Consider the following 18,801-nt stretch of genomic DNA (forward strand, 5'->3'; position numbering starts at 1 on the left):
GACTTGGCTCCCTGATGTTGTTGCCTTGGAAATGGAACTTGAGACAGGACTTAATTATCGTACATATTAGCCAGCATGTAGGCTTAATGAATGACAAGTCTAATGAAGCTTCCATAGGAATCATGAAAAAGCCACAAGCTTGACAGAATTGCAGCCTCTATGTTTGGCTTCATACTATTCCCATGCCAGAAAAAATATGTAAGAAATTGAGAGATTAGGTGCCAAAATATCCAGCACAATACTTATATATTTTTAGTATCATATATAATTAAAATCCTAGAAATTATGAACAGCACTGTAAACCATATGTGGTTTATTCCTTTAGTCCTTTCAGACATTGCAAGTATGGCCTATGTGGTTATTTGTTCCTTCATGTTTACCATCCCACATGAGCACCAGTATACATCAGGTTTTAGCAAAAATTGATTTTTATTGGATTCTTACCAAGACTTAGGGGATTATTTAACGTATTTCTATTAAGCTCATTTTGTGCTGTTATGAAAACCTCCATTTTGAAAAATCACAAATCTGTGGTTAAAAGTTCATGTAAAATACACAGTGTACAGAAGCACATGTGTGATGTCTTCAGACAAAAAAGTCTTATAGTTACTTTAATGTTTATACTTGGGGTGCAACTTAGAGGGGGAGGGCCTGAAGACAGAGTGGGAGGAGGCTATGAAATATCTCTAGTAAAATGTTTCCTTTGTCTTATGCAGGATGTATAGAATAGATCTTTTATTTAGCAAAAAAAATTCTTTTTAAGGCAGAGATGCTTTATAGCCCAAACATTTCTTATTTATAAAATTTCTGAAATCTTGAAATTCTTCACCATGTCTATTGGAAGTTGTTTATTAACTATTTTTCTTTGAAGCATTTTTTTTCTTGTCTTCCCAATCAAGAGAAGTGGGTTTCTACTAATGAAGTGAGTAGGCATCTAATATTTTATATGCTTTTTGAACTGTGCAATTTTGTATTTGGATACCTGATACTTTGTTTTATTATGTAATTGATAAAATGGTGACCTGTATTAATGCTAGTTTAACCATATATTCATACTGTCTGGGAATATAGTTCTTCAGGAGAAATAATTTCAGTGTTCACCATTCACCAGCTAGTACAAGAGCTTACCCATCTAAATAAATAATGAATTGCAGGAGGGAGAAAGAGGCAGGATGGTAGAAATGTGTTAATATTGGTCAAAGTGGAAGCAAAGGCATTACTAGAGATAAAGAAAATCATTAAACTTTCAAAAGTTTCAATTCACCAGGAAGTTATAACAATTGCAAACTTTATGCATCAGACAACATTGGTCCAAAATCTATAAAGCAAATATGGAGAGACCTATAAGGAACATTAACAAATTTACAATAGTGGTGGGAAATTTTACTATCCTTCTTTCAGAAACAGATCAAGTAGACAAAAATCAGTAAAGATATAGATTTGAACAAAACAATTAAAAAGCTTGATTCCATGAACATATAAGGGGCATTGCAACCGACAGTGAGAATCCATATTATTTTTAGGAGTGCATGAAATATTTTATTACATTTGACCATAAAAATTTCAGCAAATTTAAAAATATTTAAGTAATACAAATAACTTCTATGACTACAATTCAGTTAAGTTAGGGAGAAAGTTAATAATATCCATACATTTGGAATTTTGAAAATCTGTGTCTATAGACGTCCAGATAGGGTATAGTAGGTTGTGGCATTCCACCACCTACCTTATAACAACCAGAAAAATAAAGAAAAATTTATAAAGTAGTATGTTTGAGGACATGTGAGAGCTGTGACAGCAACAAGAACTAGGTGAATAGGAGTTCCAGAGAGGGAGGAGCTCTCCTGAGGTGAGTGGCCATTCCCCGCCTCCCCCCCGCCCCGCCCCATTGGGGGCATTCACTGATTCTGGACATGGACAAAGAATCAGACTTGGTCCAGGTAGAAGGTCTCTACTGAGGGAAAGAGAAACCCAGACAGGCTTTTGGTGGTCATGTGGGACTGGTACAGCAGATTGGAAAATTGAGAAGTTTGGCCATTTTCCTCCACATGTTGCAAGTTGAGTTCCTCGGAAACCTATACTAAATCTGAGATTTGCATTTGGAGATTTACTGGGGAGTTGTTTCAACACCTGTGGGGGAGCAACAGAACCAGGAAATGGCGGAAGTTGTTGAATGGTGATACATACAGTTGTAAAACTGGCCTCAGCCAATCTTGCAAGGAGCTCTGAAGCTGGGATGACCACTTATGGATGTCCCCACTTGAGGTGAAGGGGTTGAATGTTTGGACTTGAATCAACCAGTCATTGGATGCAGGCTGTCCCTGGGGATAAGGGCATACCCTTGGATGAAGTACCTTCCTTCAGCCAAGTGCAATTCCCAGAGAGGGATGCAGCTGTGAACCTTCAGCTGATAATACTTCTGGCAGAGTGTTTCAGACCTGCAGAGGGATCTGGGTGGTGCAACCACAGCATCCACTATACTAAATGACACTTGGTGATTTCTGGGGCTATGTATGAGAGTCTGGGGAGTTAGAATGAAGATTTAAAAGACAGGGAAATCTCCCTTAATTTCATAGTGCTTAGGAGACCAAGCCCTGTTAGAAGAGGGGTTCCACTCTTCTCCAACACTGTATTTTTTATTATAGCCATTTTGTTAAGTGTGAAGTGATATCCCATTGTGGTTTTAATTTTCAAATGACCAGTGATATTAAGCATCTTTTCATGTGCTTGTTAGCCATTCACATATCTTTTGTAGTAATATGTCAATTCAAACATTTTGTCCACCTTTTTAATTGGGTGTTTTTGTCATTTCCTTATTGAATTATAAAAGTTCTTCATATATTCTGGACCCAATGTCTTTATCAGATATCTAATTTGCAAGTATTTTCTCTCAGTCTGTTGCTTGTTGTTTTCTATCTTAATGGTATGTTTCAAGAGCAAAACTAAAAAAAATTGAATTACAATTTATCAATTTTTCTTTTATAAATCATGCTTTTGAATTTTATCTAAGAACTCTCCTCAATCACAGTTTTCTGCTATATTTTCTTCTAGAAGTTTTATAGCTTTAGCTCACATTTGGGTCTGTGATCTATTTTAAATTAATTTCTGTGTATGGTGTGAAGTAAATCTCTTTTTGTAATTTTTTTATTTTTTGAATGTGGATATTCAGGTGTCACAGTATCACTGAAGTATTTTGGTAGCTTTTTGAAAGTCAGTTTACCATAAATGTAAGGACTTAGTTGTGAATTCTCAGTTCTTTTCCCCTGATACATTTCCATTGATCTACATAACCACACAGTCTTGATTATCGTAGTTTTATAGTAAGTTTTGAAATTGGATAGTGTACTTTGCTTTTCTTTTCAAAAGATTTGGCTATTTTAGATCCTTTCCACTTCCATATAAATTTTAGGATCAGCCTGTCAATTTCTACAAAAAAAAAAAAAGCCTGCAGGGATTTTGATACAGTATTGAATTTATAAATAATTTGTGGAGAAAATTGCAGCTTTAACAATATTGAGTTTTCAAATCCACGAATATGGAACATCTCTCCGTTTAGTTTTTTTTCAGATCTTCTTTGTTAACAGTAATTTGTGTAATTTTTGTAATTTTCAGTGTACAAGGCTTGCACTTCTTAATTTTCTAAGTATTTTTTCTTTTTTCTTTTTTTTAAAGATTTTATTTATTTATTTGAGACAGAGAGAATGAGAGAGAGAGAGCACATGAGAGGGGGGAGGGTCAGAGGGAGAAGCAGGCTCCCTGCCGAGCAGGGAGCCCAATGCGGGACTCGATCCAGGGACTCCAGGATCATGACCTGAGCCGAAGGCAGTCGCTTAACCAACTGAGCCACCCAGGCGCCCGGTATTTTTTCTTTTTGATGCTGTTATGAATGGAAGTATTTTACTTCTAGATTGTTAATATTGCTAGTATATAAAAATACAGGTGATTTTTGTTTATTGACCTTGTATCCTATGACCTTGGTAAACTGATTAGGGGAGAGGGGGAGAGAGCGAGTGAGATAAGGGTTCTATTCTTTGGCATTTTCTACATATAGGATTATGTCATCTGTGAATATAGGCAGTTTTACTCTTCATTTCCAACTTGGATGCCTTTTCTTTTTCTTTCTTTTTTTTTTTTTTAAAGATTTTATTTATTTGACAGAGACACAGTGAGAGAGGGAACACAAGCAGGGGGAGTGGGAGAGGGAGAGGCAGGCTTCCCGCTGAGCAGGGAGCCCGATGCGGGGCTCAATCCCAGGACCCTGGGATCATGACCTGAGCCGAAGGCAGACACTCAACGACTGAGCCACCCAGGTACCCCTTCTTTTTCTTTTTTTATTGAACTGGCTAGATCCTCCATGTTGACCAGAAGTGATGACAACATCCTTGGCTTGTTCCAGATCTTAGGGAGAAAGTATTAATTCTTTCACCATTAAGTATGATGTAAGCTGTTGGTTCTTCATCAGGTTGAGGATGTTCTCTTCTATTATTGGTTTGTTGAAAGTTTTATCATAAATGGATGTTGGATTTTTTTCAAATAGTTTTATCACATCCATTGACTTGATCTTATGGTTTCTCTTCTTCAATTTATTAATATCATGCACTATGATGATCCGTCTTTAAATGTTAAAACAACTTTGCATCCCTGGAATAAATCCCCCTTGTTCATTGTGTGTAATTCTTTTATATTGATGGATTTGGTTTGCTAATATTTTAAGATTTTGCATCTATATTTGTGAAGGATATTGGTCTGTAGTTTTCTTGTGTTGCTTTATTTGGTTTTTATATCAGGGTGATACCAGTATCATAGAATGATTTGGGAAGTGTTCCCTCCTCTATTTTCTGAAAGAGGTTATGAAGGATGGGTATTATTTCTATTTTAAATATTTGATAAACTTCACCAAAAAGGCATCTGGGCCTGCACTTTTCTTGGTGGGAAGATTTTTTTTTTTTTTAAGATTTCTTTATTTGACAGAGACACAGCAAGAGAGGGAACACAAGCAGGGGGAGTGGAAGAGGGAGAAGCAGGCTTCCTGCTGAGCAGGGAGTCCAATGTGGGGCTCCATCTCAGGAGCGTGGGATCATGACTTGAGCTGAAGGCAGATGCTTAACGACTGAGCCACCCAGGTGCCCCTTGGTGGGAAGATTTTTAATTACTAATTCAAATTTTTTACTTCTTATAGGTTTATTGATTTCTGCTCTAATCTTAACTTGCTTTGGATTTTGTTTCTAAAGGGAGTTTATTGTTATTGCTTTGAGACTTTTCTTTTTTTCCTGACATAGGCATTTATTTAGAACTACAAAATTTTCCTCTAAGCACTGCTCTAGCTAAAACTCACTAATTTTGATATTTTTCATTCAATTCAACATATATATAATTTATGCTGCGATTTCTTCTTTGAACCATGGGTTATTTAGAAATGTATTATTTAATTTCCAAATGGTTAGAAATTTCCCATTTTTTTTCTGTTGATTTCTTTTTTTTTTTAATAAAGATTATTTATTTGACAGAGAGAGACACAGTGAGAGAGGTAACACAAGCAGGGGAAGTGGGAGAGGGAGAAGCAGGCTTCCTGCAGAGCAGGGAGCCCAATGCAGGGCTTTATCCAACCCGAGCTGAAGGCAGATGCTTAACGACTGTGCCACCCAGGCGCTCCCTTTCTGTTGATTTCTAATCAAATTAACTCTGTCCAGGATGACTTCAGAAGCCAATTGCATTGGAACTCCGAGGATGAATGATGTCTCTAGCAGAAAGCTGGGGTGAGCTGCTATTTAATTGATAAAGGGCAAGGAATGGGAAGGAAGGACTTGACAGATGGAGACCAAGCATTTATAAAGGTACAGGCCTGAAAGTGCCTTGTTTAGTGTGGTTGAAACAAAGGAAACTAATTTGTATCTTCTTTATGTCTTGGTCAGTATAGCTACAGTTTATTTATTTAGTTGATCTTTTCAAAGAACCTGTTTTGTTTCATTGCTTTTCTCTACTATTTTTCTTTTCTATTACACTGAGTATAAAGGATGTGCAGTTGGGGTACAGAAGTTGTGGGCCAGGACATAGAAAAGATAGTGTAATGGTTCCCTGCTGTTGAGATTCCAGCTTCACTTCAAATCCTCTTCTGAAGACTTTCTCTTTCCCCATGAGCTCAGGGATTATAGAACAGGGCTGTTTTCTCAGGGTATGTTTGGCTGAGCACCAGCACCAAGGAAGCAGATGTTGGAAGAACAAGACCTGGGCAAGGGGTGACTGGTGTCTCTGCTAATTACTGTTCTAGGAGTCCAACAGTCCTGAGACTGTGAGGTGGCCACATAGGGCAGTGGGGCTCTTGAGGCTGAGCTGGCAGCAAGGGTGGGTGGTGTTAGGTCCCTTAGTATGATTTACTGTTTTCTATGTTATCCAATAAAATTAGAGGTTGGAAGCTGTCATCCCAATAGGTTCTAGAAATTTATCAGGGTCTTTGATTACAGGGGCTGTAGGCTTGTCCCCACCTCCCCATCCCATGGTGTGGGCTCTGGTAGACATGAAGGAGGTGAAAGCTGTGCTTGAACTTGTCTAAGAAATTCCCAGGACAGACTGAAGGCATTCTCTAAGAATAGTGCCCTGGTTTGCTGAATTCCTTCAGAGTGAAGTGTGGGAGAGAGAGAGAGTTCCAGAGTCAGGAAAATGACATCAAGCCTTCCCTAGGACTCCATGATTCTCTTCCCCTCACTGCCTCTCTTCCTCCTCACTCCTTGGCCTGCTGACCCTCCATATCCACATTTCTCTAGTTTTCCTTTTAGTAATAACCAAAAGGAATCCTAATATTCAATAGCCCACATGTCAGGGATAGTTTTTGACTAGTGAGTTGCCTTCAGTCACTCAGCCCTCATACCCATCTGAGTCTTGAAGGGTGTGTATTCTTCCAGCAGGGATTGAACTCCCTCATGGGTGGGCCATGCTCTCTGGTCAGTGGCTGCCCCTACCTTCCTCATTTTCCCATGCCTCCTACCCATCCTTTACTCTCGGGACTCTGTACACATTTCTCCCCCTGAAGCCTTCTCTTACTTCTCATACGAAGTATCTGCTCCCTTCTCTGAGTACCCTTGACCTTTATCTGTACTTCTTTCATGGACTTAACCACTTTCTCCCTTGTGGAAAAATGAATTGTGTCCATATCTCCTTCACTAGACTCTGAGCTCTGTAAAGGCAGAGTTCTAGGAAGGATTCTAGATTTCCCACAAGATCTAGCTAATTGTTGGCAATTAGATGAAGAAATTCTTGGGGAGGAAGTCAGGGTTATAGAAAAGTGAATTCTCAGGGCCTCAGGGACAAGGCTCTCATTCATTGTGTGCCTGGGTATCTCCCATCACACCAGAAAGTTCAAAGGAAAAACACAGGGACAAAGATGGCCATTTTAGAACCCATTTATATTGTCAGTGTTACTCTGGGCTTGTTCCAGCCTCACAGCAGCCTCTGAGACTGCATCACACTGTTTGAACATTCATGGCTTCCTTGGGCCAAGTATAGCTGTCCAGTGTAAAGGAATCATAGTCTGGAGTGTAGACCAGGGATCTTACAAAAGCCTCCTTGTCCTTGGGCTCCGGGTAGTAGGAGGCCAGGTTGTGTTTGTACGCGAAGTCAAGGACCTAGGGAAAAACATATTGGCTGAGGAACTGGAACTTAGGAGGAACCTGCCTAAAAGTTGCCTAACGGTTGCTTGGGAGTCTGTGGAAGGGTAATAGCCCCTGCGGAACCATGAACTGTTGTCCCTGAAGCCACTCGATAGGAGGGATTTTGAGCTTTCGCCTGGGTAGGAAGCTGCGACGCAGTGGAATAAATACTAGGCTGGGATCGAGAGGCCTCAGACTCAAGTCTGCCTCTGCTTCCAAATGCCTGTGGGTCCTCAGAGGTGACATTATCCTTGCTGAGCCTCAGTTTCCTCATCTGTAAAGTGGGAATAATGAGACCTTTCTCTGGAGTAGTGTGAGGATAAAATTAGGTAACAGGCAAAATCAGGTGTCCAGTAGCTGGTATTTTTCCCCCACTAAATGTGGGTGGAATTGGGAGAAGAGCCTGGACATTGTTCTCTGGGTATTAGATAATGGTTTCACAAGAGCATTAATCTCAATATCCCAAAAAGGAAGGAAATGGATAGGGTGGAGTTGGGACTATGAGCTGGACTGTTAGTCTTGAGGGCTGATTCTGGAGCCTACAATGGGCAACTCATGGGGAGCACATGCTGTTGTGCAATGCATCTTCTGAAATTATTTTTAAAACTTATAGAAAATGTAAAATATATATGCTAATAAAAATGATAGTATAATAAACCCTAATGCAACCATTATCTATATTCAACAGTTATCAATGTTGGGCCAGTCTTTATTGCACTGTGTTCTGATTCTCTGAAAACCCATCATCTCTGCAAAGTCTCTAGGAAGACATTTTTCCTTGGAATATTCCATGAACATGATCATCCTGTGGCCCAGCCTTTCTGAGAAAAAGGGGAGGAATGAGCATTTTCGCTACACTGAGTGTAGACCTTTCTCACTGTCCTCTTTAACCTTCAGAATTCTGGGAGAGAGGAATTACCATCCCCTTTGGAAAAGGAGGAAACTGAGGCTCAGGAAAGTGAAGCAATTGGCAGAGCTGGGACCTGATAGCCAGAGCGCTTTTCATGATGCTATGAAAATTGACCTTTCTGTATAAATGGGCATTTATGATTCAGTTTTAAAAAATTCCACCCACATTCTGGTCCACAAGATTATGGACTTTGTTGACCTTTTTGCCTGGTGTTTGAGGGGAAATCCAGGAGCTTTCCCAGAACTGGCCTGAGGGGGGTGTTGGGGGTGGGGCTTGAGCTGCAGGCAGGAGTTTCTCATCCAGCCTCTGGATGGGAGCTCAGGATGTCTCCACAGCTGCCATCCCCTTAGCTCTCCTAAACTCACAGAGAGAGGAAGTCGTTGAGCCTCACTAACCATATTACTGGGGGTAGGATGCTCCTTACTTTGATGGCGATTCTCAGAGACACATCTCGGATGGTGCTGAGTGGTGGGTACAGTCTCCCCTGGGACAAATGCTGCTCAGAGACCTCTTGGGCAATTTGCTGGGGAGAGAGAACCGAGGGGAATAAGCTGAGTTTCTGCCTTCCCAGAAAAAGCCCAAACCATTACTCCAGAGATTCACCTCGCCCCTCATAGGTGGCCAACCATTGCAGTTCCCATTGTAGTCTCTGCCCTCTCATGGCCCCAGGGCAGCTTAATGCGTGGGCTTTATTATTTTTTAAAGATTTATTTATTATTTTAGAGAGCGGGTGAAGGGCAAAGGGAGAGGGAGAGAGAGAAAATGGAGCCCGATGTGGGGCTACACCTCACGACCCTGAGATCATGACCTGAGCTGAAATCAAGAGTCGGACGCTTAACCAACAGAGCCACGCAGGTGCCCCAATGCTTGGGCTTTTAAGCAAAGACACATCCTTTTCTGTACTGTGAAATTGGCTGAGAGTTTAAACTACACGAGATCCTAAATTCTAAAGGAGAATCACTAAGACCAAGATGAATAAACTTGTGGCTTGTAAAGCAGACTCTGGGATCGCCCCATGGCTGGTCCAGCCTATTGCACAGAGATCCCCGAGACCCTCCCTTCTTGAGTTCCAGCCTCTCCCACATCCTGGGTGCCCACCTAGGTCATCTTGTCCCTCTGTATTCAGAGCTCCTTGAGCTCTCCCTTCCAGTCCTGAGCAAAGGCTTCTTCTGCAGTGAGTGACACCATAAAGGGGCCTTAGGCTTTATCTGAATGAATGCCCTAGGCACAGCATCCTGGGAACAGCCCCTCCCACAACTTCCTTCCATGGTTCAGAGCTGGTCTCTGAGGCCCAGCTCTTCCCCTCAAGCCTCATCCTCCAGCCTCAGGCACTGGTGCTCAGCCAGCCTTGCGGAACAGCCTCTGTTATGTGCTGGCTCTGAATCCACTCCCACCTGATCTTTAAATTTGGGAAAAGCCATGGTGCTGAGAACTGTGTCCCAGAATGGATGAACCAAAGGAGTTGGTCTTGCCTCAGAGTTTGGCTGACTTTATGGATGTGGGCCTCCTCCTCTTCTGCCTCATTTTCATGCTCCTATCTCTCCTTTCCATCTATTCATTCCAACATTAACTGAGCTCTGTGATATGCCAGGCTCTGTGCTAGTTGCTGAGGATCCATGGCAGAGAAGCCTTTTTCCTCCTGTAGTCTGGAGTCAGTGGACAATTAACAAACAGGTACAACAATTACAACATAGAAGTGAGTGCAAGCAGAGGGGGCACAGAGGCATAGAAGAAGGCAGGGCCTGGTCTGCCATGTACGGGAAATCTTCCCAGGAGATGCGACAGCAGCTGAAGGACAAAGTAAATTACTCGAAAAGGGAGAGGCAACATCACATGCAATTTCTTGGAGAGAGACAGCAGGAGGGAGCATGAGTTCTAGACTGTAAAAAGAACATTGGCTAGGTTGATGGGAGGGGGAGGCTAAAGGCTGGAGAGGAAAGGAGGGCCTGGTGATGACATGCCTTATATGGAAACCATGTGAAGGAGTTAGGGCTTTATCCTGTAGGCACTGAGGAGCCATTCAAATGTCTGAAATGAGCAGAGACATGGACTGTTCTGGGTTTTCAAGGATTTTTTTGGGGGGGGGGTAATAGAAGATGGGATCAGAGGGAAGCAGGATTTCCATGGCTAGATCTGCATCTGGAAGAGTTATCCTGCAGAGTGAAGAGATGTATCATGTATGGTGGTCACTTCTCAGATGTTGGGCACTGGTAATGCTCTGCTGCAGCTTGGAGTAAATCATCAGGGGCCATCCTGGTGCTATTGCTCACAAACCCAGTGACCTTGGGCATGTAACTTAGACTCTCTGTGCCTCACTTTCCTTGTGTATCACATAGGAATAATCACTATATCTATTTTACAGAGTTGTCAAGGTGGAATGAGATATATAAATCTCCTAAAAGTTATAGTAGTTTTTTCCATAGGAAAATCAGATTCAACTTAAATTGTCTTAACTTAAAAGTACCCCTTTCAGAAATATAACTTGCCAGCCCTTTAAAGACCAGACTGTCAGCTTCTAGAAGGGAGGGATCTTGTCCCAATTGCAGCAAGAGATTAATAGGTGGATTGAGGAGAGGTTCCTGTGTAGTTGATGGACACTTCATGAAGTGATGGAGCTGACCTGTCCCAGGCACTAGGAGGTGGGGGTGTAGATGCCTCTTGGGGTTACAGAGGAAGGCTCTAGCAACCATCTTTCTGCGCAACAGGGGAGTTTGCTTTCAGGCTAATTTCAAGTAGGAAATGACTCTTCCCATCCAATGGGGGGTGGTGATTCAAACAGCTTCACCCATAGCCACGGGACACCACCACCACTGAGAGAGCAATAAGAAGAAATACACAGAAGAGTCACACAAGATGGACAGAGGCCCATGGCACAAAGCCATAGCCAGCATGCACATGGCTTGGGGGAGGCTGACAAACCTTTAGGAGACACTACTTGCATATTCTTGTGGAGCCAGTGCTCAAAGACCAAGAAGTAAGGAGGAACCTAGAACATGAGATAGTTCCTTGTGGGACTCATAGAAGACTGAAACAGGAAGAAATTGACAACCTAAATAGGCCAATAACCAGTAACGAGATTGAAGCAGCGATTAAACACCTCCCAAAAAACAAGAGTCCAGGGCCTGATGGATTCCCTGGGGAATGCTACCAAACATTCAAAGAAGAAATAATACCTATTCTCCTGAAGCTGTTTCAAAAAACAGAAACAGAAGGAAAGCTACCAGACTCATTCTATGAGGCCAGCATTACCTTAATCCCCAAACCAGGCAAAGACCCCATCAAAATGGAGAATTTCAGACTGATATCCCTGATGAATATGGATTCCAAAATTCTCAACAAAATCCTAGCTAATAGGATCCAACAATACATTAAAAGGATCATCCACCACGACCAAGTGGGATTTATCCCTGGGATGCAAGGGTGGTTCAACATTCGCAAATCAATCAATGTTACAGAACATATTAATAAGAGGAGAGAGAAGAACCATATGGTCCTCTCAATTGATGCAGAAAAAGCATTTGACAAAACACAGCATCCTTTCCTGATTACAACTCTTCAGAATACAGGGATAGAGAGAGGGGCGGAGCAAGATGGCGGAGGAGTAGGAGACCTGGATTTCGTCTCCCCTCAGGAATTCAGCTGGATAGGGATCAAACCATTCTGAACACCTACAAACTCAACAGGAGATCGAAGAAAAGAAGAGCAACAACTCTCTTATCAGAAAAGCGACCACTTTCTGGAAGGTAGGACGTGCGGAGAAGTGAATCCGAGGCGATATTCGGGAGGATAGATGGCGGGGGAGGGGCCTCCGTGGGCCGCTTCTGGCAAGTGATAGAACCACGGAGCACAAAATCGGAACTTTTAAAAGTCTGCTCCACTGAGGGACGTCACTCTGGTGGCTAAGCGGGGGGTGGAACCCTCCGGGACAGTGTGGTCTCAGGACCCTCGGGGTCACAGAAAGACCGGGGGTGCCTGAGTGTGGCAGAGCTCCCAGGTAACGGAGCAGGGAAGCCGGCTGCAGAGGCAGAGCCCAGGCGCGGGCTCTCAGCTCGGGGTTGCCATAAACCGTGATCCGCGGCACAGTCGGGCCACTGCTCCTCCAGCAGGCACCCAACAAGCGGCAGATCCGGGGAGACTCACCTTCCTCCCCCGGGAGGAGCCGCGCGGGAGTGCGCCGCAGGGATCTGCTGGGTTTGGAGACTCCACCCAGGGTCGGGTGCCAGAGATAGAAACGCTCGGTCACAGGCCGGGTGAGCATGGAGTGCGGCTGGAGACCGGGGAGACGGGAGTGACTGACGGCTTTTCTTTGGGGGCTCACTGAGAAGCGGGGCCCCGAGTTCTTGGCTCCTCCGGGGCGGAGATTGGGAGGCCGCCATTTTCACTCTCCGCCTCCAAAGCTGTACCGAAAGCTCGCAGGGAACAAAAGCCCCGGAGAGCAAACCTGAGCAGATTACTTAGCCAGGAGGGGGCAAGGGCGGGGCAATTCTGCCTCCGGCAGAGACATTTGGAAACCACGGCAACAGGCCCCTCCCCAGAAGATCAGCGAGAACAGCCAGCCAAGGCCAAGTTTACCGATCAATGAGAATGGCAGAACTCCAGCGTTAGGGGAATACTGCACATAGAATTCATGGCTTTTTTACCATGATTCTTTAGTCTTTCAAAGTTAATTTTTTTTTTAACTGTCTTGTTTTCTTTTTTTTTCTTTTTGAATTTTTCTTTTTCCCTTTTTCAACCAACATCTTATCAATCCCTTTTTTTAAAAAAAAATTTTCATTTTTCATTTTTAGAGTCATATTCTATCCCTTCATAGTAGTTACCCGTATTTTTGGCTTATATATATAAGTTGTTCTCTCTTTAAAATTTTGAGATAGTTTCTTCTAACAGATTAAAATATACCCTAAATCTCTAGTATATGGTGTTTTCTATTCCCCTGCCTGATCACATCCTCTCCCTTTTTTTTTTCTTTTTTAAAATCCTCTTCTTTCTTTTTGCAAACAACTTCTTATCAATTCCTTTTATAAAATTTTTTATAATTTCCATCTTTACAGTCATATTCCATCCCTTCATCAGATCAACCCTTATTTTTGTACATATATAAGTTTTTCTTTCTTTAAAATTTTGGGAGGCACTTTCTTCTAAAAGACCAAAATACACCCCAAATCTAGTGTGTGGCACTGATCTATATACCAGCCTGATCATATTTGATCACATTCTGGTTTTTTTTTTGTTGTTGTTGTTGTTTTGTTTTGTTTGTTTTTGTTTTTATCTTTATCTTTTTCTTTTTTCTCTCTTTCCCTTTCTTTTCCCACTGCTTCAAGTCTTTTCTGATTTGTTTAGAGTATATTTTCTGGGGACGTTGTTACTCTGCTAGCATTTTGTTCTCTCATTAATCTATTCTCCTCTGCACAAAATGACAAGACGGGAAAAATCACCTCAACAAAAAGAACAAGAGGTAGTACCGACTGCCAGGGACCTACTCAATACGGACATTAGTACGATGTCAGATCTAGAGTTCAGAATCATCACTTTAAAGATACTAGCTGGGTTTGAAAAAAATATGGAAGTTATTAGAGAAACCCTTTCTGGAGAAGTAAAAGAACTAAAATCCAACCAAGTAGAAATCAAAAAGGCTATTAATGAGGTGCAATCAAAAATGGGGGCGCTAACTGCTAGAATAAATGAGGCAGAAGAGAGAATCAGTAATATAGAAGATGAAATGATGGAAAATAAAGAAGCTGAGAAAAAGAGAGATAAACAACTACTGGATCACGAGGGCAGAATTCGAGAGATAAGCGATACCATAAGACGAAACAACATTAGAATAATTGGGATCCCAGAAGAAGAAGAAAGAGAGAGAGGGGCAGAAGGTATAATGGAGCAAATTATAGCAGAGAACTTCCCTAATTTGGGAAAGGAAACAGGCATGAAAATCCAGGAAGCACAGAGAACCCCTCTCAAAATCAATAAAAATAGGTCAACACCCCGACATCTAATAGGAAAACTTACGAGTCTCATAGACAAAGAGAAAATCCTGAAAGCAGCTCGGGAGAAGAGATATGTAACCTACAAGGGTAGAAACATTAGATTGGCAACAGACCTATCCACAGAGACCTGGCAGGCCAGAAAGGACTGGCAGGATATATTCAGAGCACTAAATGAGAAAAATATGCAGCCAAGAATACTCTATCCAGCTAGGCTGTCATTGAAAATTGAAGGAGAGATAAAAAGCTTCCAGGACAAACAAAAACTAAAGGAATTTGCAAACACAAAACCAGCCCTACAGGAAATCTTGAAAGGGGTCCTCTAAGCAAAGAGAGAGCCTAAAAGCAATATAGACCAGAAAGGAACACAGACAATATACGGTAACAGTCACCTTACAGGCAATACAATGGCACTAAATTCCTATCTTTCAATAGTTACCCTGAATGTAAATGGGCTAAATGCCCCAATCAAAAGACACAGGCTATCAGACTGGATTAAAAAACAAGACCCATCGATATGCTGTCTGCAAGAGACTCATTTTAGAACCAAAGACACCCCCAGATTGAAAGTGAGGGGGTGGAAAACCATTTACCATGCTAATGGACACCAAAAGAAAGCTGGGGTGGCAATCCTTATATCAGACAAATTAGATTTTAAACCAAAGACTGTAATAAGAGATGAGGAAGGACACTATATCCTACTTAAAGGATCTATCCAACAAGAAGATCTAACAATTGTAAATATCTATGCCCCTAACATGGGAGCAGCCAATTATATAAGGCAATTAACAACAAAAGCAAAGAAACACATCGACAACAATACAATAATAGTGGGGGACTTTAACACCCCCCTCACTGAAATGGACAGATCGTCTAAGCAAAAGATCAACAAGGAAATAAAGACTTTAAATGACACACTGGACGAAATGGACTTTACAGATATATTCAGAACATTCCATCCCAAAGCAACGGAATACACATTCTTCTCTAGTGCCCATGGAACATTCTCCAGAATAGATCACATCCTAGGTCATAAATCAGGTCTCAACCGGTACCAAAAGATTGGAATCATTCCCTGCCTATTTTCAGACCACAATGCTTTGAAACTAGAACTCAATCACAAGAGGAAAGTCGGAAAGAACTCAAATACATGGAGGCTAAAGAGCATCCTACTGAAGAATGAATGGGTCAACCAGGAAATTAAAGAAGAATTAAAAAAATACATGGAAACCAATGAAAATGAAAACACAACTATTCAAAATCTTTGGGATGCAGCAAAGGCAGTCCTAAGAGGAAAGTATATAGCAATACAAGCCTTTCTCAAGAAGCAAGAAAGGTCTCAAGTACACAACCTAACCCTACACCTAAAGGAGCTGGAGAAAGAACAGCAAATAAAGCCTAAACCCAGCAGGAGAAGAGAAATAATAAAGATCAGAGCAGAAATCCATGAAATAGAAACTAAAAGAACAGTAGAACAGATCAACGAAACTAGGAGCTGGTTCTTTGAAAGAATTAACAAGATTGATAAACCCCTGGCCAGACTTACCAAAAAGAGAAGAGAAATGACCCTAATCAACAAAATCATGAATGAAAGAGGAGAGATCACAACCAACACCAAAGAAATACAAACAATTATAAAAACATATTATGAGCAACTCTATGCCAGCAAATTAGATAACCTGGAAGAAATGGATGCATTCCTAGAGATGTATCAACTACCAAAACTGAACCAGGATGAAATAGAAAACCTGAACCGACCTATAACCACTAAGGAAATTGAAGCAGTCATCCAAAATCTCCCAAAAAACAAAAGCCCAGGGCCAGATGGCTTCCCAGGGGAATTCTACCAAACATTTCAAGAAGAATTAATACCTATTCTTCTGAAACTGTTCCAAAAAATAGAAATGGAAGGAAAACTTCCAAACTCATTTTATGAGGCCAGCATTACCTTGATCCCAAAACCAGACAAAGACCCCATCAAAAAGGAGAATTACAGACCAATATCCCTGATGAACATGGATGCAAAAATTCTCACCAAAATACTAGCCAATAGGATCCAACAGTACATTAAAAGGATTATTCACCATGACCAAGTGGGATTTATCCCTGGGCTGCAAGGTTGGTTCAACATCCGCAAATCAATCAGTGTGATACAATACATTAACAAAAGAAAGAACAAGAATCATATGATCCTCTCAATAGATGCAGAAAAAGCATTTGACAAAGTACAGCATCCTTTCTTGATCAAAACTCTTCAGAGTATAGGAATAGAGGGTACATACCTCAATATCATAAAAGCCATCTATGAAAAACCTACAGCGAATATCATTCTCAATGGGGAAAAACTGAGAGCTTTCCCCCTAAGGTCAGGAATGCGGCAGGGATGTCCACTATCACCACTGCTATTCAACATAGTATTGGAAGTCCTAGCCACAGCAATCAGACAACAAAAAGAAATCAAAGGCATCCAAATTGGCAAGGAAGAAGTCAAACTCTCACTCTTTGCAGATGATATGATACTTTATGTGGAAAACCCAAAAGACTCCACCCCAAAACTGCTAGAACTCATCCAGGAATTCAGTAAAGTGGCAGGATATAAAATCAATGCACAGAAGTCAGTGGCATTCCTATACACCAACAACAAGACAGAAGAAAGAGAAATTAAGGAGTTGATCCCATTTACAATTGCACCCAAAACCATAAGATACCTAGGAATAAATCTAACCAAAGAGACAAAGGATCTGTACTCAGAAAACTATAAAATACTCATGAAAGAAATTGAGGAAGACACAAAGAAATGGAAAAACTTTCCATGCTCATGGATTGGAAGAACAAATATTGTGAAGATGTCAATGCTACCTAGAGCAATCTACACATTCAATGCAATCCCCATCAAAATACCATCCACTTTTTTCAAAGAAATGGAACAAATAATCCTAAAATTTGTATGGAACCAGAAAGACCCCGCATAGCCAGAGGAATGTTGAAAAAGAAAAGCAAAGCCGGCGGCACCCCAATTCCGGACTTCCAGCTCTATTACAAAGCTGTCATCATCAAGACAGCATGGTACTGGCACAAAAACAGACACATAGATCAATGGAACAGAATAGAGAGCCCAGAAATGGACCCTCAACTCTATGGTCAACTCATCTTTGACAAAGCAGGAAAGAATGTCCAATGGAATAAAGACAGTCTCTTCAACAAATGGTGTTGGGAAAATTGGATAGCCACATGCAGAAGAATGAAACTGGACCATTTCCTTACACCACACACAAAAATAGACTCCAAATGGTTGAAAGACCTCAATGTGAGACAGGAGTCCATCAAAATCCTAAAGGAGAACACGGGCAGCAACCTCTTCAACCTCAGCCGAAGCAACTTCTTCCTAGAAACATCGCCAAAGGCAAGGGAAGCAAGGGCAAAAATGAACTATTGGGACTTCATCAAGATAAAAAGCTTTTGCAAAGCAAAGGAAACAGTCAACAAAACCAAAAGACAACCAACAGAATGGGAGAAGATATTTGCAAATGACATATCAGATAAAGGGCTAGTATCCAAAATCTATAAAGAACTCATCAAACTCAACACCCAAAGAACAAAGAATCCAATCAAGAAATGGGCAGAAGACATGAACAGACATTTTTCCAAAGAAGACATCCAAATGGCCAACAGACACATGAAAAAGTGCTCAATATCGCTCGGCATCAGGGAAATCCAAATCAAAACCTCAATGAGATACCACCTCACACCAGTCAGAATGGCTAAAATTAACAAGTCAGGAAACGACAGATGTTGGCGGCGATGCGGAGAAAGGGGAACCCTCCTACACTGTTGGTGGGAATGTAAGCTGGTGCAGCCACTCTGGAAAACTGTATGGAGGTTCCTCAAAAAGTTGAAAATAGAGCTACCATATGATCCAGCAACTGTACTACTGGGTATTTACCCCAAAGATACAAAAGTAGGGATCCGAAAGGGTACGTGCACCCCGATGTTTATAGCAGCAATGTCCACAATAGCCAAACTGTGGAAAGAGCCAAGATGTCCATCGACAGATGAATGGATAAAGAAGAAGTGGTATATATATACAATGGAATATTATGCAGCCATCAAAAGGAATGAGATCTTGCCATTTGCAATGACGTGGATGGAACTGGAGGGTATTATGTTGAGTGAAATAAGTCAAACAGAGAAAGACATGTATCATATGATCTCACTGATATGAGGAATTCTTAATTGCAGGAAACAAACTGAGGGTTGCTGGAGTGGT

At 41.4% G+C, this 18,801-nt stretch overlaps 1 protein-coding gene across 1 annotated transcript in view; it reads right to left on the minus strand.

Moving 5' to 3' along the window:
* Positions 1-7,381: 7,381 nt before the first annotated feature.
* Positions 7,382-18,801, minus strand: part of ME3 (malic enzyme 3) — a 202,317-nt gene continuing 190,897 nt past the window's right edge. The window contains exons 13-14 of the mRNA XM_044919338.1: positions 8,978-9,076; positions 7,382-7,619 (exon numbers count right to left, since the gene is read on the minus strand). Of these exons, the coding sequence (XP_044775273.1) occupies positions 7,458-7,619; positions 8,978-9,076 (261 nt within the window). The 3' untranslated portion in view covers positions 7,382-7,457. The remainder of the gene's footprint in view (positions 7,620-8,977; positions 9,077-18,801) is intronic.

This window comes from Neomonachus schauinslandi, chromosome 11 (assembly GCF_002201575.2).
Source record: "Neomonachus schauinslandi chromosome 11, ASM220157v2, whole genome shotgun sequence".
NCBI classification, from domain to species: domain Eukaryota; kingdom Metazoa; phylum Chordata; class Mammalia; order Carnivora; family Phocidae; genus Neomonachus; species Neomonachus schauinslandi.